At 36.3% G+C, this 21,364-nt stretch overlaps 2 protein-coding genes, 1 long non-coding RNA gene and 1 other non-coding gene across 5 annotated transcripts; 2 read left to right on the top strand and 2 right to left on the bottom strand.

The window, feature by feature from the left end:
• The first annotated feature begins 461 nt into the window (after positions 1–461).
• Positions 462–3,010, top strand: LOC113299867. Its single transcript, XM_026548964.1, has 7 exons — positions 462–847; positions 931–1,025; positions 1,129–1,228; positions 1,365–1,483; positions 1,643–1,826; positions 2,051–2,194; positions 2,607–3,010. The coding sequence occupies exons 1-7, from the start codon at positions 536–538 to the stop codon at positions 2,895–2,897; spliced, it is 1,245 nt and encodes a 414-aa protein (XP_026404749.1). The 5' UTR covers positions 462–535; the 3' UTR covers positions 2,898–3,010.
• Positions 3,011–3,189: 179 nt separating this feature from the next.
• On the bottom strand, positions 3,190–3,261 carry TRNAP-AGG. The gene has a single exon. It is a non-coding gene; the product is annotated as a tRNA-Pro (tRNA).
• A 1,406-nt stretch (positions 3,262–4,667) lies between these two features.
• On the top strand, positions 4,668–8,903 carry LOC113293503. 2 transcript variants are annotated; one of them, XR_003332336.1, is made up of 4 exons: positions 4,668–4,803; positions 4,957–5,015; positions 6,550–6,691; positions 8,645–8,903. It is a non-coding gene; the product is annotated as an uncharacterized LOC113293503 (long non-coding RNA). The 2 variants fall into 2 exon arrangements; XR_003332335.1 differs by lacking the exon at positions 4,957–5,015.
• Positions 8,904–9,586: 683 nt separating this feature from the next.
• On the bottom strand, positions 9,587–13,916 carry LOC113299866 (ribose-phosphate pyrophosphokinase 4-like). Its single transcript, XM_026548963.1, has 7 exons — positions 13,622–13,916; positions 12,703–13,018; positions 11,839–11,934; positions 11,518–11,586; positions 11,302–11,430; positions 10,035–10,134; positions 9,587–9,945 (listed from the first exon to the last, which is right to left on the bottom strand). Exons 1-7 carry the CDS (start codon positions 13,738–13,740, stop codon positions 9,809–9,811), a joined length of 966 nt encoding a protein of 321 aa, XP_026404748.1. The 5' UTR covers positions 13,741–13,916; the 3' UTR covers positions 9,587–9,808.
• Between the last annotated feature and the right edge of the window lie 7,448 nt (positions 13,917–21,364).

Raw genomic sequence — 21,364 nt, 5'->3', positions numbered from 1 at the left:
AGGGTGATTTATTCAAACCTTGATTGTTGGTTTGTGGCTTGTTATTCTCGATTCAAGAACATCAATGATTCAACAAGGTATTGCTTTGAATCCATATTCAATCAAAGGGATTTAGGGCATCGGGGTACGTTTGGATCTACAAGATTATGGGCAAAGTATTCCTTTCTTTTAGGAGCATACCATAATAGCATCATTCTTCCCTACTACCTATACATAAATTGGATATCGTTGCAGTTTATGGCTCTTTCTCTTCGCGATATACTTGTAAATTGATATTCAAACTTTACACCGCCATATCATAGACGACGATGATCCCGTGTCCGGTAGAAGAAACTGGAAATGGAAAATTAGCATTCCGAGCAAAAAAAAAAAAAAAAAAAAAAAATCTCGCACCCTAAGCGAGAATCATACCACTTGACCAACTGCCCTTTTGTTATCCAAAAGCAAAATATTCGGATATAAAAGACTACTTTGAAAATTTGAATCATTCCATCAATACTGATGATAACCAGATAAGGTTTTCAGGAGAAATCAAATGGCAGCACTTTATTCAATTCCAATACCACCTCATTTACCAAAAACCCTCCTGAATTCAAAGCAAAACCCTAACCTCTCATTTGCACTATCAACTTCAATTCCATTTTCTCCTCCAACCATCTCTTCATCATTTACCAGACCTCCTCGAATTCAAGTAGCTGCTGCTGAATCTTCAGCTTCCACTACTACTGCTACTTCTACAGTTAAAGAAGAAGAAGAAGATGAGAAATTAGACGATACAGCCATCAGTATTGATATTCTGAAGCGATTTATTGATATCAATTTAGGGAAATGGAACGGATTCTTCTATGTAACTGTCGTTGATTGAATTATTTGTTTTTGCTTTCTTAGGGTTTTATTTTAATGTGTGTGATTTTTTTTTTTTGGTAATAGCAATTTGATTCTCATGGGAATTTGCTTCAAGAAGTAACCACAAAGCTTTCTTCCAGTTCATATGGTGATGGTGAATTGATTAGTCTAATTCAAACGTAAGTAATTCTAATGGTCTTATCTAGTATTTTCAAGATTTTTGAAGTTAACTCGAATGTCACAATTTAGGGCTTCAATTGGATAATATTTGAATTACTGTAGGCTTTATATAAAACAACCTCTATTATATGAGGATGAGGAAGAATGGGCAGAGTACAAAATCAAAGAAACCAATATGTTCACTATAGACAAATATCAGCAGGTGAGACTATCGATAAACTCATTTCAAGTTTTGAGCTGTTTCGAAGGGTAATCAGTGTTGAAGGAGAATTGCTTCGAGTCTTCTATTCGCAATCGTCATTGTTATTTATTGAATTGTCGTTTTTGTTAGTCTGCAGATTGGTTTTTTCCCTAAAGAACGAGCGTTTTCTCTACGGTACCAGACTGCTGGAATGCTTGAACATGTATTGAGGCAAGGGGTTCTTGGAGAAAATGATACTGGCGAAGAATCACCTAAGTCAGTAGTATTTTTTTGTTTGTTTGAAAGAGCTATCTCTTTTATTATAATTTACTCTACTTTGAAGTAGCGATTTGAACAACAAATTATGAGTGCTTCTCATTAACTAGTGTAAGTCTAGCATTACATTGCTGAGGATTCTTTGTTTTGTGCACACAGAAACCTGAAGCTTCCTTCTCGTCAGCCTTCCGTTGTTTGTGAGAACTGCCTTAATTCACAAGTGAAAGATATGCGAGCGAGGGCCTTTCATATAATGGACCCAAAAGGCATTCTTGAAATGCTTCTTGTCTTTGTCGAAGGAAGAGATGGCTCGCCTCTTCCGCCTTCCTTTGCTTCCTCTGAGGTTATTTATTAATTTTCATAAGCATGTGATCAATTACTACGGGTGTTTTATGTATGAAAAATTCCAAATGTTGTCAATGACATCTTCTGAGGACCATTATTTATGCAGTTGGTGGGCCTTTGCTTCTCCACTGTATGGCTTGAATAGGATTACAGAAATGTCCAACCATTCTCTAATCTTCAAAATTTCTTAGCGGGATTCTCAAGTTTCCTGTTTGTTTGCAGGATAGCGCAAGTAGGATCACATCATTCCTAGGCAGGTGGGAAGGTCATTCTATTACTAATCGGAGTGGGGTGTATGATGCTACAATTGCTGAAGCAGACACTGTGGCTTTACTTGAATATGATGACAAGGGTCAGCTAATTCAGGTTTTTCATTCTCCAATCACCTTTTGAGGATTTAAGCTTTTATCGGTGTTCGTGTTTCTCATATGCAACTAGTATGTGACCAACTATTCAGTTCCAGTTAGGTCGCGTAAATCACTTGCTGATGTATGATACAACACAAAACCATAATAGTTAGCAGACATACGTTAAGCAGCTACTTAAATGGCATAAATAGTACTTTCCGATATGCGTTATCCTTCGACCAAAATGATTGATTTTTTACTGGTTTGGAAAATTTGGACAAGAAAGGTCGTCTGAAATAAAGCACACATAACATTAATTCTACGTCATACACGTAATGAGTCTCGTTATGCTAGATTTTTGTGGTGCCTATCGGCATTTGTGCTGTAACTTCGATGGAGTTAAGTTCTGAGAGCATATTGTACTTTAACAGGATATAACATCAACATCTGATGGCGGAGATGTCACTACAAATGTCCACTGGGCAGGAACTGTATCAGATAACCTAATAACATTTGATGGAGGCTTCCAAATGACTCTTTTACCTGGAGGAATGTACATGGCGTGCCCTTGTAATATAGCAAACAGCATAGCAGAATTGAAGTCTTTCCATTTGGAGTTCTGTTGGTTAGAATCCCCCACCAAGAGACAGAGACTTATACGTACATATGATGTTGAGGGTTTGGCAGTGTCATCAACATACATTTACGAAATCAAAATTTGAGGGGGTTGTATGTGATGTATATCCTTGTTTTTGCATGTCGGGACACGTTAAATGTGGTAACACATCAATTCTTCATAATTTGATTCATTTGTGAGATTTACATCTTTCCTTTTTGTGCTTCTTACTCTGCAATTCATCATTTATTCCCTTCCTCTCTATGAATGCCTGAATTTTTGGCTGTTGACAAAACAGAGAATTGTTAAATTCTTCAAAACAGAGTGAATATGCTGAAAGCTGCAGCTAGACAAAACTGAAGTGCAGGGTTTTTCTTGGAAAAGAAAAAGAAATTTAAGGGGCATTCCGAGAATTGAACTCGGGACCTCTCGCACCCTAAGCGAGAATCATACCACTAGACCAAATGCCCATTTGTGATGCAAAAGTAAAGCTTTCCAAATCAGATTCATAGCATCAGGCCAAATCTATGTCTCCTGCGGGTTCAGGATTTTCAGATAAGGCTACTTGGCTACTGCATTTCGTTGCTTAGGAGCTGGAGCAACTAAGAATTGACGTTTAGTCCCAAAGTTATTGGGTTTGGGACGCTTTAGTCCACTCATCTCAGGCCTAGTACTCTCTAGTCCAAATCTATAAAATTCAAAACGAGTTGGTCCTTTAGTGAACGATTTAGTCCAGAATGAATTTTTGGGGGACAAAAATACCCATCAAACATTTCTTCTTGATTGGCGGCTTCAATTTCATTTGTCGAAACTCGCGTGAGAGCTCTCCATCTACTCCGGTTGAAGACGACAGCCTAACAGGGGGTTAGTCCTCGAGTGATTTCTGGGGAGTTGAGTGTATTTTAAATCTCAGGAATTTTGAGAGAGTTTGAGAGAGTTTGGTGTGTTTGAGTTCAGGGAGTTTGGGGGAGTGTAGGGAGTTTGAGAGATTTCACTCCTAACTCATTCTCTTTTAAGAAATAATAAACCCTCATTTGCAAATAACATTGATCTTTAATCAAAAGAAAAAAAATAAATGAAAATGATCATATCTCTGTATCAATAGTATATTATTTTGTGCAACGAGATAATTTATTTCCCCTTCAATTTAACGGTCTCCATTCAATTCTAACTCCCTTTTTCTGAAATTAGGGTTCTTATTTGGGGTGGTTAAAGGAATAGTGGTTGGTTATAGGTGGTGATGGTGGTGGTGAGAAAATAGTTTTGACGGTGTTGCAGAAGTGGTAATGTAATTCAACTCAGGGAAGCGCTAATTGTGAAGACTTCTACATTTTTTTTTTGCTGGTGCATCTTACGGGATATGTAGATCTAAACAAATCTATATATCCACACGTTTTCATGGACTCTAGATCACTATCCTAATATTTTCATAGAAATGTTTCACCGTATCATAATGGCCATCATCTGATAATCATTTCATCATGTTGGGAACAACATTTTTGTTGCTGAAATTTGAGAAATCCGTATGATTTGAAAAGAAAGATTTTGAACCAAATTTGGTTGTGAGACCAAAATACACTAAAATCTCTACTCTTTTGAGAGATTTGTTGTGAGACCAAAATACACTAAAAACTCCTTCAAACTCCCCAAAGAAACCAACTCCCTAATATTGTAGGGTTTTATGACTAACAGAGAGTTCAAGAGCTTTTTTTAAACTCCCCAGCGACTAACAGGTGTTTTCTAGGGAGTTTAGGAGACTCCTCTAAACTCCCCCACGACTAACGGGGATTTGGAGAGACTCCCTCAAACTCCCTCAGGACTAACAGGAGAAAACCCAAATACATTAAAATCTCTCGAACTCTCCCACGACTAACCCCCTGTAAGATTTTGACAAAATTTCATCTCGGATTTGATTCATGATCAGGTTTAAATTATTTTAGACATCTCTACCTTTCCCATTTCTGTCAATACCGAAGAATCTCTGGAAGAAGATCTAAAAACAATCAGATCTGGTAAAATTTCATCTAAATCTTGAACAAAATTCATTAATTTTACATGAGCAGTTTGTTTTCCTCGCAATCTTATTAAAATTTCTTTTATGATGCTCGAAGTATTCATTTTATTTTGATTAGTTATAAGAAGTTATTCTTTTCTTATATCTAAAGGCGCTTTTTCATTAAACGGAGTGTTGGTTTCATGGCGATTCTTTTTGAGCAGTCTACTGGTAATTGAATCCATTTGATTCCTTTAATTTTTATAAATTTGAATTGGAAGTGAGCATATTGTATTTGAGGAATGATTTGCATTGGGAGAGAATGTGATCGAAAAATTTATTTAAGCAATCAGTAATTTTTTGTGTTGTTATATTATTGAAGGGAAGTGAGCGTCCTCTTCAGATGGTATATCAATGGATGTTGCTTAGAAAGTACATGATGGAAGAACATAGTAGTTTTCTAATCCTGTCCTATTATACTTATATTTACTGCTCTTTACTGATTTGAAACATGCTAGTCTTGTTATTGCTCACCACCATTTCTGAACTATTCATTACCATTTCTGAACTATTCATTACAAATTACGATTTTAAGATACCAAATGTTTAGTAAATCAAATACATTCAAATAAAAATGATTTGTAAGATTATTTATATCTTGATAGCATACTTAGAACTTATATAAAATTCATTTATTATATAAATGTCGACGATGAAAAATCCCCTGAGGTTGGGAGTAAGAAATGTGGATTTGATTAGTGACCTTCTATTGAATTTTTTATAATCTTCAAAATGATCTTACAGTTGGAAAATTCAATTCAATTTAGAATTTACTATACCACTTGGAATAATTCTTGGTTTCATACAGTCATACCGACTAATTTCGATTTAGTATCCAGTACAGATACCGAAATGCAATAGCTCTTCAAATTATATTTGTTCTGTAACAAAAACAAAGCTTTGCAAATGATGACCACTTGTTATTGTGTTTGTTATTTACGGTTTACAGATGTGAAAAGTGAAGAAGAACTGAAGTCAGGGATACCAAAATTGAAAACCATATGAGACAGTAGTTTTGAGGATTTATGTTTTGTATATTCTTGCAGGGGGTGGACTGCCAACTGATCCACGTTGTAACTGGCTTGTAAGATGAATCCCGTTTGATATGTAGTCTTTAATCCAAGTTAGCACAAACTATTCCACCAGTTCACATGAAGTGCGTCTAGTGCATGGCTGTATGAATTTATCTAGTCATCTAACTAATAACTTTTATTTATTGACACCAAGCAAGGCTCCATTCTTATGATTTTAAAAATTGTATGAGAATCTTCGTAATTGCTTCTTTACAAGCAATTTGATTTGTGTTCCATTTTTTTGGCAATCTGTCCAAGCCTATGGATTAGTTAGAAAGTTTTCTTTTTGTTGAAAGTCATAGGTGGATCAAATTTCTCTCTAAGCTTTGATGTGTGGTTGAAAGTTTGAAACGTAATGCTTAAACTGAGCATATATATTTGAAAGATCCATTACATTATGTATCCTTTTAGGCTCTATTCTTCTAGCATTTGCACGTGCTCTTATTGTTTTCATTTTCACATTCTTATTGTGGTTGAACGACGTACTGCAATGTTTTTACAGTGGTTTGCAGAATCATGTTGAAAAAGTAGCATTAGCCCAACATATGTATCCAAGATTTTGGAATGACAATGCCCAAAATTCTAATTCTAAACTCTTAAAATTATTTTGATCATATTTCTTTGTGGTACAGAATATCGCAGGTGTTTATGCCAATGTGAACTCTGTATGTAAATTGAAAAGGAGATGAGACTAGAAAGCATGAGACTTTGTGGTTGGAGTTTTGAATTCTCGAAAACTTCTTGCAGGCCATCTGTGAGAACATTACCAAAAAGGTACGCCTTAGGTTCCCTTTTTTCCACTATCTTTTTTCTTAAAATGTGATTCTTGCTGTGTACATAATTGTACACATGCTGATTTTCAATGCGTACGTAAATGTACACATGTTGATATTTAATGTGCACATAATTGTACACCTTTTGATCATGATACAAAATGCTATTCTGGTGTAGTGAAATAAAACTAGTACATCTATTCTGGTGTAGTGAAATAAAATGCTACTTAGAAATTAAGTTTCGCTTACTCAGATTTTAGGTTTTACTGTTCAAAATCTTTTATGAGTTAAAATGGTGATGATATTGTAGGCGGAATCCAGGGTACGAAGTAGCCTGGTGTACAAACTGGTGCATCAGCCTATTTCCTATAAGAAGTAGCCTGTTTATGTGTACGAATACTTTATTTCATTCATGTTTTATAGGTGTGTACAAACTAGTACACACGTGAAAATAATGACTCCACAAGCTTATGCTTGCATAAATAACTAGGGTGTACAAACTAGTACACATGTAAAATTTATGACTCCATAAGCTTATTTATGCAAGACTAGAGTGTACAAACTAGTACACATGCGAAAATAATGACTCCTTAATCTTATGCTTGCATAAATAATTAGGATATACAAACTAGTACACTTGTGAAAAATAATGACTTCATGAGCTTGTGCTTGCATAAATAACTAGGGCGTACTAACTAGTATACTTGTGAAAGTAATGACTCCGTAAGCTTATACTTACGTGTTTTTTTTTGCATCGAGTCCATGTCTTATGTAGCATATAGAGTAACTATGTGTTGCACACCTGTTAGTTCTTGATTTGTACATAATTTTACACATACTGATTTTTAATGTACACATAGTCGTATACCTGTAGATCCTTATATGCGCACAACATCTTACTATTGGCTTTAGACTTCTGTTTATTCATTGGAAAATGCATGGTTATGGAATGAAAGAAAGGCTACTGAAGAACTGCTATAGTCACCACTTTGAAAAAGAAAATAAGAATGTATGTGGTAAATATGAGTAGTAGAATTTAATGTTTTGTATTAAAAGTATGTGTTTGACTTTAGGGTCCAAATCATGGTGTTGTAACAGCTTGTGCTACTGGTGCATATTCAATTGATGTTGCTGCGAGGATGATTCAGTTTGTTGGGCTAAAAATCTTATGACTTTAGGGTCCAAATCAGTTTGATGTGCATGTTTTACAGGGGTGTACATATTGGTGCACCTGTGTAAATCTTATGAAAAAGTACAATTCCCTTGTTTTACAATTATGTACATATTAGTGCACCTGTGGGGAGTGACTCCCATGAAAAATAGGTTTGTGTGCGGTTGTGAATGATTAGCTTTATGCATGTTTTGAAGCGGTGTACGTATTGGTGCACCTCTACAATTCCCATGTAAAAGTAAGTTCGTGTGTGGTTATGAATGATCGTTTTTCTGCATGTTTTGCAGGGGTGTACACACTGGTGCACCTGTGTAATTCCCATGAAAAAGTGTGCCAGAGTGTGAATATGAATGACCGATTTTATGCATGTTTTTCAGAGGTGTACACATTGGTGCACCAGTGTATTTTCAATTAAAAGTAGGTTTGTTTGTGGCTATGAATGATCGGCTTTAGGAATGTTTCACTGGGATGAATATATTGATGCATCAATATACTTCTCATGAAAAAGTAGGTCTGGGTGTGAGCATGATTGATTGATCTGTTGTGCATGTTAGTAATCTCGTTTTTGGTAAAGTGCAATGAATCATTGTACTGGGATGTCTCGAAGCCATATTAAGTTTGTGTGGTAACGCCCACATGGATTGTGTCTCTGACCATAAACTGAGTAAATTTTTATTTTGATCGTTTTCTTGTTTTGTTTTCTTATGTGGATGTTGGTGAAAGGATAATCACTTTCTTTTCAAGCTGCGATTTCTTATGTTCATTGGTTTGTCCTCGATGCAGGTTATCTGCTAAACTTACCTCTGCAAATTTGGATGTTACCCAACTGGAGCTTGGCGTGGTTGGTATTTTTATCAGTCTGTGCAAATTAGGGTGGCAGTTTGGCTATCATAGACTCTGGATTTTTTGGATCTTTGCAGCGGTGTACATAATTGTACACATCAATGTAAATTAAAAAAATTTAAAAATGAAAATTATATAGTCATATGAGTACTCTTTTTGTAGCTCTCGGAAAGAGTTTTCCGAATATATAAAGTTTGCGAATTTTGGACAGACAGTTCAAAAGATAAATTGATTGTATTTTATTTTATTTTTTTATTATTTAAAATTGTTGACATCATCACGAGTCAGTTTGGATTTAATTATAAATATTTAGACTAAATTATAAATAGGAAGGTTATTTGTGTACTTTATATAAAAAAGGACTAATTTGTACTTAGTTGAATGGGTTAGGACTAAATAGTATATTTGAATGGGATTTTGGACTAAACCGTATTTTCCCCTGGAGCAAACGTTGGATGTATAAAATGTGGTTCCGGAAGGATAACCGAGGCTTTTTGTGTATTGAAGAAGTATCAGCAGAGCATAGTAATCGGTATTAGTTGCTTCCTGTCTTTCTATTTTCAATGTTCATTCAAGCACTAGCCTAGTTCTGCAATAATTTGTAGTCAGATCATGGGAGGACTGAATGCGTCCGTCCTACCTTGGAAATTCAAGAAATTCCATCCTTCCTCACGGTATACTGGATCATCGTCCATTTTCTCAACAAAGTTCAATATGTAAATTCCAGAAAAATGTTTGGGTAAATTTTACCACCCCATGGAACAAAAAAATGTTTTGGTAGATTTTACCACCCCATGGAACAAAAATGTTATTCGGCTTTGGCCACTCTGACAGGCCAATGTATATGAAAACAATAGAGAACCTGTTTTGGTAAAAGTTCAGAAAAATAAATAAAACGGCTGATCTTTTTTCCTGGTTGTATATTATTCAAATATCATTTAATTGAAGCCATCAGTTCTGCACAAAAATTTAACTTCATAGTATTACAGGCTTTACAGCAGACAAAGAAAACCATCAGAGATCACAGCCTTAACCTCTTCTATAAACTCAGCCATGGGTTGGTCCTTGCACCATGCCAACTCTAAGATCAGATGCTTTTTGTCATTAGATCTGAAGGGCATCGGCGATAGACCCAGCCAGACTCAGAACCTCAAAAGGAGCTCTGTCACCTATAGCTTTCACTGTGTGCGAGCAGGAATCCGTGATCCAAAAGTAAGAGAATGCTCTTTCTGATTCCTCCTCTGAAAGGTAAAAATAACAGTTGAAAAAAATAATATTACAATCCCGAACGAGCAAAATCAGAATGACTGTAGGTGAATAGGGTGCTTACTTTCATTGCAGGATGTAAATCGCTCCCATGAACGCTTAGGGAACACACCATGGGTAACATACGCACTAACCTTAGTAGCACCATGAGCTGCCAAAACTTTCTGAGCATATAGAAAACAAAGACAAAGATCATCAATTCAATAGCAGGCCATTGGGGTCTTATACATGATTGCTAAAAGTCTACTCCGATAAATAAACAATGAGCTGTACTAGCATTAATCTGACCAAATGTCACATCAGCCAAGTCAAAGTCAAACAGACACGTGATCCGATCGTCAACTAATGTTGCCCATAGCATTAATCATATCCTTCTAACAAATGTCCAAGCGATTGTTCTCATCTTATACGCATTGGATAGACTAAAGTAGAGAATGTTTATATATGGAACTTGGACAAACTTTTGTTTTGCTTCTGCACGCTCAAGTGATACTGAATGCTTCAGCAACCCAATGGTTTAGCTTGACAGCCTACTGAACATCAGATCATTCTCATTTTTCATATTTGTTTCCTAGTTGTAGATTTCTTTGGTTTTGCGATCTGCATTGCGATTCAGATTTTACATCTAAAAAGTTGTTACACTTAATAAGCTGATTCTGTCAATGCAGAAGAAAAATGGCTGTTTGACAGTACTTTGGTCTACCATTGTATATAATTTTAGTTGCCAAGTTGAGAATAAAAGATAAGAGCATAAAAGATTGAGAAATATGTCAATGTTGCTAACTCATCTGTAAGACATCCAATGCAACCCCCTGGATACAACTGTATGGAGAGACACAGATGAATGCAGTAGGCCACATGATTGCAAGGATGGTACCGTACCTCGGCAGAAAGGACAGACACATAAAGAGCCAAAAATGAAGAGGTGGTTACAACAATCCCTCTTGGATGTCTATCAATTCCAAAATAATTGCCTCTATAAAATCTTGGTTGGAAATGCCCAAAGGACAAAAACCAGAAAGGAGGAAGAATTGCAACCATTTTAGAGTAGTGGACATCCAAGGGGGAGTGTTATAACCATCTCTCATAACATGGATGTGATGTAGCCTTTAATGGCAATCATGCAGCGATGCGGCTCATTGCATGTATCATTATGCTCCTCTCATTATACTCGAGATGGCCCACTTTTTAAATTTTAAGTCTAACCTCAATAGAGCTGGTGGCAAGAAAAACAGTAATACGAATGAAAAGAAAAGTCAAGGAATTTTCATGAATCGAATGATTCTTCATGAAACCATATATTGTGGCTGTTTAATTTGAAAACCGCATACCTGGCACTCAATGAGGGTCCCTCCAGATTGCACCAAATCATCAACAATTACGACATGGCGGCCAGCTGGGTTTCCTTCTTTGAGTCGAACTATTCTTTTATCACCTTCGCGAACTTTAGTACACACGACCTGTCAACAAGATAAAAAATTAGACCCAGCGAACAGAGGTAACCAAATATTAGTGAAATGTAATAGATGTATATGTAACACGAGAACCATGGGATAATGCTGCAACTGCTTGTAGAAACGTTTCCATGCTCCATCATCCGGAAATGCCACGACAATCTAGAAAGCAATTGATTGTTAGACTGATGAGTTAGGCCGAACAACATAATTTATAATTTAATAATTTATGTAATAGAAAACTGATACTATAACAAATCTTTGAGATGCCTAGCCATATTTTTCATCCAGTAACTGATAAACCTTATGAGGCCAACTGATTACGGTTTGGGGGAAAGAACCAACAGGAACTACTTTTAGTTTTTATATATTTTTGAACTGGAAGATTGATTAAGTAGGCTAATCTGTACACACATTGTCTGCATCAGGAAGCTGATCAAGCCGTTGCTTCAATAGGGGGATTCCAGTCTCGAAACATGGCAAAACGTGATCTCCGAAGTAAAATCTTTCCTGTAAAACAAAATGGTTATCCAAGATAAATACAAAGATCAAATCAACATGGCTGAGGAAAACAACCACACAACATAAGAAATTACGAACTTGACTAGTAGTGATAATTATAAAAGCAGAATATATACACAGAGTTACAACCAACAATCAAGAAGCGATTTTTTTTTGTTCTTTTTTTTTTTTTTTGAAGCAATAAGAAGCGATGTTGTGAAGAAGCAAAACATTACAATACGAAAAAAATTGTTAAAAACTTGATCTATAAACTGAAATACCTATTTGTGGAACTAAATTATGCTAATCTTTCTGTTAGCACAACAAAATTCAAGTTGATGTCTTTTGGATGGATTTATGTAAGAGGGTGAAGGGTATTGAAATTGTTCTGAAGTGTAAAATCTATTTCTCAGAAGAACTTGAACCTTGTATTAAAATCAACAAATAAGCACCATCCCTGCGAAAAAGATCAATTTTGAAGGAAAAACCAAGAAGAAAAAGGATGATATAATAGTAAATATAATTCTTTTTCTAAGATGGTTTGTTTGGACAAACTTTAGGCAAACCAGGGGTTGGCTAAGCCATATGTGACCCACAGATTTGTCCATGGATATATATCCAGGAATATCATGTATTCTGGTGAAATCATGATTCAACTGGTAAAGATGTTGCTGTTAAACTATTATATGTGTTAACCGATCTTGCAATACCTATGAAATCTGAAAAAGAGTAAATCAGAAAAAATGTACACAGAGAATGGAGCACAGAAGAACCAACCTGCAAAGCATGTATATCATAGATGACCAAACTGGTTGGACCTCCCCTTGATATGGGTATATTAGATAATATCCTTGCCATGGTAAACGCAGTTGCAACATCTCCTTCCTCTTCCATGCGTTCAAAAGAACCGGTTGGAAAGAATGGTAAAACAAGCGTAAACGATGCAACAAATAACCTAGGGAGAGCGAAGATGACTGAGAGTTGCTCAAAGATGACAGCTGGAGAACTGAAAGAAGCTAAGAAAGCAACATGCTGGCCTCGGATATCTTGCGCATTGTTGATGAATAGATTAGGAAATCCATCATCAAAGCTCCTGAAAGATACATTAAAATTGTATCAGCCGTCCCGCAATTTTGAAAAGAAAACACTCAGTTCATCTTCACATGACCAGAATAGTTGTAGTCTCACTCATGAAATGTGAAAATAGAAAGCGCCAATGACTCTGAATTATAAAACAGCAACTATATAACACAATGCAAAAGAGTGCAAAACTGAAACAGAATTCAAATTTACATCACAAGGCATGTAAAAAGTAGGGAAAAAAGAAAATATGGTAGCAAAAAAAAATAATATACAGTGCTTGAGAGAGTAGGGTAGCTAAGCTTGCTTATCAACCATGGATACCATTCAATAACAAGATTAGTTGGCTTATCCCTTTGTGTCTGAGTCTTATTGAAAAATTAAACCTAACCCCATAGGGATTTCCATTATCAACCTCAAATTCAAATTAAGAATGGCTAAGAATACTATCCCTCTTTCTGGAATTACAACATAAAATTCAAATTAAGAATGGATTACTATGAGAGTAATACCAATTGATTAAAAACACAGCTTAACATCCAAAACAATCAAAATAACCCCTAAACCCTACAATCTTCTTCACCAAACAACAATACCAAGGTTTTAATAGACAAACCTCCAATTAATAGACTGAAGTTGTATAGAATCGGACTGTGAAGCAGCAACTTTTCTAGCAAGATCTTCCGACTCAACACAGTAAAATAACAACACTTTCTTCTGCTTGCACTTCTCCATCTCTTCTCTCTATCTGTGAGTGCTATCAGATTGGACTGTCTTTTATTTCCTCCCAAGGAGGAAGGAGAGGGGTTTATGTGTTTTCAAACAGAAAAGAAAAACCCTAGATGTCGCAATTATTGCCATCGTCCGCTTAGATGTCGCGACTATTCGTCATTTGGTGCAATCCCTGTCCTTATTTTATTTCTGTTGTAAATAAACGGTTGGTATCCCTCGACCATTTATGTGGTTAGTCGATTTTTAGGTGCAGGTCGCGAATTATACTCGTATAGTTCGCGAATCCATCCTGACCGAATTTGTATACATAGGCTATATAATTTGAACTTTCATTTAGGTTGGCGAATTTTAGTTTAAAACGAATTATACACGTATTTATGAACTATTGAATCATACAGTCTGTATAATATTTTGTCACATCATTACTAACATTGTTAAATTGGGACCTATGTCATTTAATTGAGCCTATAGATTACTTCAATTACCTTATACACAATGCTAAGGGGTGTCTAAATTTAGAACGATTTTTTGGGGACCATGGTTTTTTTGAGGGGACCATGGTTTTATTAGGCCACCTTCCCAATAGTTATAAGGGGTGTCCTAAAATGTTGAAAAGACTAACCTACCCTTAACCTAATTTAATTTCAAACCAATCTAATAACAACATATATATATATATAACCACCTCCTCCTCTCACCACCGCCGCCAATTACCACCACCACCACCTTCGATTATCACCACCACCAACCACCGATTACCACCACCACCAACCACCACCACCACTATATATATAGCTTAATTTAAAAAATTAACAAAGATATTCTCCCAAATCCATTAGTTGTCATTCGTTTTTGGTTGAATAAACGAGAAGTAATCATCAAAATGAGTTGAAAATGGAAGTTGCAAAGAGGTTTAATGGAGGGTTTTGTTTTCAGAGAAATGTTCGGTTATCACGAATTAGATTTTTCTTAACCGAACTTAGAGTTCGGTTGATTCGCAAGAAAATACTTTTAAACGAACTCCTTGTAGAACAACACAAGTCCATAAGTTCGGTTCCTTCGCAAAAATGTTAAGTTTTCTTTATAACCGAACTCTACGTTTGAAACTTCGTAACCGAACTCTACCTAATTCTCCAAGAAATAAATTTCGTAGTAACCGAATGTTTTCCTAATTGCATATATGCATATATAAGCCCAGTTCGGTTGATTCGCAAAATATGTTGAAGTTTGCGAACCAACCGAACTTCTAACACTAGATTACTTTTAACCTGCAGTTCGGTTAGGAAATTTTTTTGCAACTAACCAAACTATTAGGTTCGGTTGGGAACTTGGTCTTGTTCAAGTCTGCGAACTAACCGAACACACAAGATGTACCCAAATAATTTTATAAGCCCAGTTCGGTTGATTCGCAAAATATGTTGAGGTTTGCGAACCAACCGAACTTCTAACACTAGGTTATTTTTAACCTGCAGTTCAGTTGGGAATTTTTTTTGCAACTAACCGAACTATTAGGTTCGGTTGGGAACTTGGTTGCGTTCAAGTTTGCGAACTAACCGAACACACAAGATGTACCCAAATAATTTTATAAGCCCAGTTCGGTTGATTCGCAAAATATGTTGAAGTTTGCGAACCAACCGAACTTCTAACACTAGGTTACTTTTAACCTGCAGTTCGGTTGGGATTTTTTTTTGCAACTAACCGAACTATTAGGTTCGGTTGGGAACTTGGTTGCGTTCAAGTTTGCGAACTAACCGAACACACAAGATGTACCCAAATAAATTGTTAAGTTCAAAGTTCGGTTACCTACAATTTTATCATAGGTAACCGAACATTACACTGTACGACCAAAACCTCCATTAACGAGCGAGTTCGGTGACTTGCGTGTTTGGAAAACGTAACCGAACTACACTTTCAGGTGTGTTCGTTTACATGTTCTTGACATATGGTAACCGAACTGGCACAAACTACATAAAAAAAATTTATTTTTTTAAAAGTTTGGAGCAATTCAACCAACATTATCTAAGTTTGAAGCATACATGGGTACCCAAATACCCTTCCTCCGGTTGTGGTTGGTAAAATCCATCGTTTTTCATGTTTTCCTTCTTCATCTTCTCTAACTTTACTCTCTCAGTAATTCTATTTCTTAAAAAAATAATTTGTTTTTGCAATCTCACTAATTATCTTTAACTTAATCATCTCACTAATCATTACACTAACTATTATTAACACTAACTAATTATCACCCAAAATTAATCAGGAGGGTATTTATGTATTAATATAAATATCTAGATAAGGGGTGACCTAGATTTACTTCTAATGTCTTTACCCAAAATAAAACCATGGTCCCCTCAAAAAAACCATGGTCCCCAAAAAATGGTTCTAAATTTATTGAAACTACAGAAATTACCTTCTAAAAAATATTTATATTATTAAGTTACCCCCATCAACTCTTAATTATAAACCTAAAACTAAAATCAGTTTTCATTTCTATCTCACATATCGATTCTTCATCTCTTCTACTCCCTCTTTTTTTCTTTTTTTTTGAAACAAAAAATCGTCGATTATCGACGACCCAAAAACGACTAATCGTTTTCTTTCTTCTATAAAATGTCGAAAAAATCAAGATACAAACACGTTTTCTTTCTTCTATAAAATGTCGAAAAAATCAAGATACAAACAAGCCACTGGAATCACTTATCCTAGTGAGTGTAATTCTGAAATTTTTAAAGCAATTGGAAACAAACCGAAGAAGAAAATGATTGCTCGAGAAGAACCATCTCTAATCGAACAACAACAGCATGAAAAGGGTCGAATCAGGTACTTTTCTATCAACCCAATCCTCTACACTAGAGTTTAGTAGCATGCAATCGCTTAGAAATCAAAATTTTCCGGGTTTTACATAATCGGATTATGTTAGTGTACGAATAAACCGATTCTATTTAGAAACTCTTTATGTTCTTTCTCACATAAACCGAATGTTTTGCATGTGAATTGGAATCGGATAATGTTAGTGTATAAATAGCCCGATTCTGATAACCATTGTTTTTATAACTTTTTTTCGTTAGAATCGAATTACATATATTTTCACAAAAACCGATTGGGTAGCCTTTAGATTCTTATATGCTTAGTCAACAATCGGACTTTATATGTATATATCGAGAAAACCGATTATTAGAATCGGTTTACATTAGCCCTTAAAAAATCCGATTGTTGTTTGTATTATGTTAGGAATCAGACTTTATATGTATATCGAGTAGACCGATTCCTCTGAAAAGAACAACCCATCGTTTATGTATGTTTTTTTCCTGTTAGAATCGGATTACATGAGCACTTGAATAAACCAAATGGTTATTTGTTATGTTAGGAATCGGATTTTATATGTATATCGAGTAAACCGATTGTGTACCTTGACATTAGAGCTGGCAAACGGGCGGGCCGGGGCTGGCTTGTTACGGGTTACACGGGTTCGGGTTAACACGGGTCAAAACCTGCGGGTCGATATTCTTCACGGGTGGTCATTTCTTCAACCCGCACCCGTAACGGGTAAAGCTTGCGGGTTCACGGGTTACCCGGCTTGTTTAGTTCAAAACAAAATTAAAACTTAATTTTAATTAAAACAAAATTAAAGCTTAATTTAACGAATAAAGTTCTCAAAAACATCAAGTCAAGGAAATTAGCTAGGGCCTAGGCGTGCTCCTCTTATAGTTTCCACATTACACTACCGTATTACTTGATAGATTCATTCCATCTTCGCTCATTTGCTGAACTTCTGAAGGAGACAAAATTCGGATGCAACAGACACAACTAACGAACTCCCTGCACAATGGAACCCAATTATAGCTTTTTATCAGTTCTACTGATTGTCAATTGTGTTATTTAATCTGTTTACATATTCAAACAGAAATCGGCAGTACAAGTACTAGAAGCGACTTACTCCCACGGATCATCACCAACAAAAAGCACATCATTTTCGTAATCTACATATACAAGCTTCCAGCTTGAACCTCTTGGATCATCAAGCATACCATCGAGGCCAAACATGCAAGCTATAACAGATCTGAGATCATCGTAGTTCTTAAACCTTGTAACATCAATTGATCTCCCAACGGATCCTACCTTTTGAACCTGGAAGATAAAACATCAAATGTCATCAGTATTCACTCTTAACAGATAATTTTCTGGCGACACTGATATCAATTCAATACCTTTGTATACGTTCTTAGAGGTGGGGATATTTGCTGCCATGAGCCATTCTGTAAGAGGCCAGTGTCATCGAGATCTATATTGCTGGATGACGTACCTCCTGAATTGTCCTGAAGTTCTTGGAGAGAGAAGGCTTGAGAATCTAACATGCTTGTTGTGGTAATCTGAGACTGAACATCTTGGTTTGAACTGAAGTTACCAACTAAGCAATTAGAACTCTGGAACCCTTCAATCCCCAATGAGCCAATTCCGTCGAAGGCGGTGCTCGACACAGAAGGATCTATAATAGTGCTTCCTCCATTGCTTGATTCAAAATAACCCCAGAATTTAACTACTAGAACCACATGTATACGAGCATTCCTTAGAATCAAAACCCATTATCTCAGACTAATACAGGACACCATCACTCATTTTCAAAACCCCACAAAATCAACAAAAAATTCCTCTACAAATACAAACATTCTTTGATAGAAACTAAACCAAATTCCATTTTATAAACATCAATTTCAACACCACAGAATTAACTAAAAAATCCTCTTCAAACACCAAACCAAATTCCATCTTCTAAACAGGAAAATTCAGTCAGCTCATCAAATCAGTAAACAAAAAATCCAGAAAATCAAAACCCTAATCAGTAAAAACCCCAAATCAACACTAATTTAAAATTTTTTAAAAATCAGAAAAAAAAAATCAAAGATGGTGTAAATAGAAAGAGAGACAAAGAGAAGGAGAAGAAAAATCCTCACCAGGATCGCACTGCATGAAAAATGCTTCCACTGTTCCACATCTACACCACGCAAAACAGAAACAAACATTAAAAACCAAAACCCATAAACCCTAAAATTCAAAACAAAATAAAAAAATAAAATCAAAATCAAACAAGAAATTGAAGAGTCAAACACTAACCAGAAGTGATAGCTTTAATCATCCCGGCTCTTCTACCTTTAAAATCCCTAAAAACTTCTTCTACTACTATTCTTGGGTTATACTGTCCACCATTTCCATCCATCTCTTCAAAATTCCGGAAAGTCGATTACCATTACAAACACCCAGATCCCCTTTCAATTCACGACTTCTTCATCTTCTTTGTACTTAATTAATTAAATTCAATAACACCATTACAAACACCCACGAAACCTTCCCCTCAACTCTCTGTCCCAATCTCACCATTATAATCTCTAATTACCAGCCGAAGAACGCAGAGAATAAGAGAAGGAGCAGAAGAAAAAAAAGAGAAGGAAAGAGAACGATGTCTCTTTAGTTAGTTTTAGGTTTAACCTTTTATAACTTAAACCTAGGGATAAGATTAACCCTAGATAATCTGACGGTCAGGATTAAATAAAAATTAGTAATTAGGTATTGTAGACGGGTTAACGGGCTGAACCCGCGGATTTACGGGCCGGGACGGGTTAACCCGTTTACTCACAAGCCGGCATTTCTCCAACCCTAACCCGTCTTGTTTAGACACCAGCCGAGCCGGGTGCGGGTTTTTCACGGGTCGGGTCGGGCAAACCCGCGGGTTTTGGCTTGTTTGCCAGCTCTACTTGACATGAAAAAAAATGCATTCGATTTCATTGTTGTTTGTCGCTTAACTCCATATTCTACAGGCCAAACAAGGGAAACCAACAAAAGCAAGACAAAAAGAAATATAAGAGGAAACATGACCTTGCTTCTCCTCAGAGTTTGGGACCTCGTCGATAGGGTGGTCTAAATTTGAATGCTTCTGCGCGAATGGGCTCGGGAAGTAAAGCCAAAGGGATCATCATGAATGATCCACCACCCCAACCGGAGCAACCAACACATGAAGAATCTAATTCCGATACACCCACTGAAGAAGAAAATTGTGAGGAGAAAGTTAATCAAGAAGAAATTGGTGGTGAAGAAGAAAGTGATGAGAGTGAAAGTGATGAAGAATGTGAAGAAAGTGAGAATGAAGGTGGTGGAGAAGAAAGTGACAGTGAAATTGATGAAGTTCAAGAACAAGTCCAAGGAGGAGAAGTTCAACAACAATTTGAAGGAGTAAACGCTCAAGAAGAAGGTAAGAAAGATGGTCCAAAAAAGAAGAAAGGGGACCACATGCCCGACGAGCTGAAGATGTATCCTCGCGGCCCTGATGATTCTGTTTATGGGTTACCAGGTGATAAAGGACATATGTTATGGGGGTACAAAGACAGTTGGCCGTCGTCGTTTTCCATGCCATAGTAAGTACCTAAACCTGATGCTATGTGACATAAAAAATTGTTGTCCATGTAGTGTTTTGATTGTTGTCCATCGGGTTTGTTTTGTTTTATAGGATCACAAGGATGTCGTTCGTCTTATGAAGCCAGGAACGTCAGTGAGTATGATGAGGAAATGGCCACTGGAAACAATATAATCAACCATTGGAAAAGTTCAGGAAGTAATCGATCTAGTAAATTCTACGGGGTTGATACCTGCGGTCGATAATTTGAACCTTGGTTACGACAAACCTCTTTGTTCCACCTTTGTCGAGAGATATTACGGGGAAACGGATGTTTTGCAGCTTCCGTTTGCGAAATGACAATAACTCCAAATGATGCGAAGTTCATTACCGGGCTAAGCATAGAAGGTAAAGTCGTGAAGCACAAAGAGTGCGCGCAAGAGCTTGAGTGGGACAATATTTACGCGTTCACCAAGGATGTGTTCCAATGGGATGAGGAGAGGACCAAGTCAGAGATGCTAGTAGGCAAGTCAAAGCAGAGAATATTTCATCTATCGAAGATGAGGGACAACTTTATGGGAATAAATAAGATTCGTGTCGAATGTGTTGACCAGGAAACGTATCATCGCCACGGCCAATGCGTATGTCATCTACGTCGTGGGAGCTATTATCTTCCCTGACGTTTCCGGTGCCCGTGTGAGTGCCAACTTTATCCAGTTTTTGCAACCATTTGAAAAGATTCATGAATACTCTTGGGGTACTGCCATCCTTGCACACTCTTTGAACGAGTTGAGAAACGCTTCTAGGGCTCAAAGGAACAAAATCGGAGGGAATATGGATTTTTGTTGTGGTATTTTGATTGCGATAAGTAGGGGTTTCGTTGCTCGGACTTGAAAAGATTTAAAAACAAAAATATATATACGAAAATTTGTCACGGGATGAAGAGACACTAGGACGCAGGATTTCACACTTTTTCATATTCTTGTGGTTTAGTCATTAACTCTAGACAATATAGCTCAAACAAAAGAAGTTGTGACTCTAATCCTTTGCCAAAACTAGATTTCATAAAACATTACTGTAAGTCGTAAGCATGACGCATCAAAAGTAATTTAAACTAAGCATGCGACATCAGACAAAATAAAAAATAATTAATAGAAATCATTAAACAATTAAACCTATGCAAAAAGTCAAATAAAGAATTAATTCATTTACCACAATCATGAAAAGTTGCTTCCTCCGTTGTCC

The sequence above is a fragment of the Papaver somniferum genome, chromosome 7 (assembly GCF_003573695.1).
Source record: "Papaver somniferum cultivar HN1 chromosome 7, ASM357369v1, whole genome shotgun sequence".
NCBI lineage: Eukaryota > Viridiplantae > Streptophyta > Magnoliopsida > Ranunculales > Papaveraceae > Papaver > Papaver somniferum.
The sequence above is the reverse complement of the archived record's forward strand: the minus strand, read 5'-3'. Positions and strand labels throughout refer to the sequence as shown.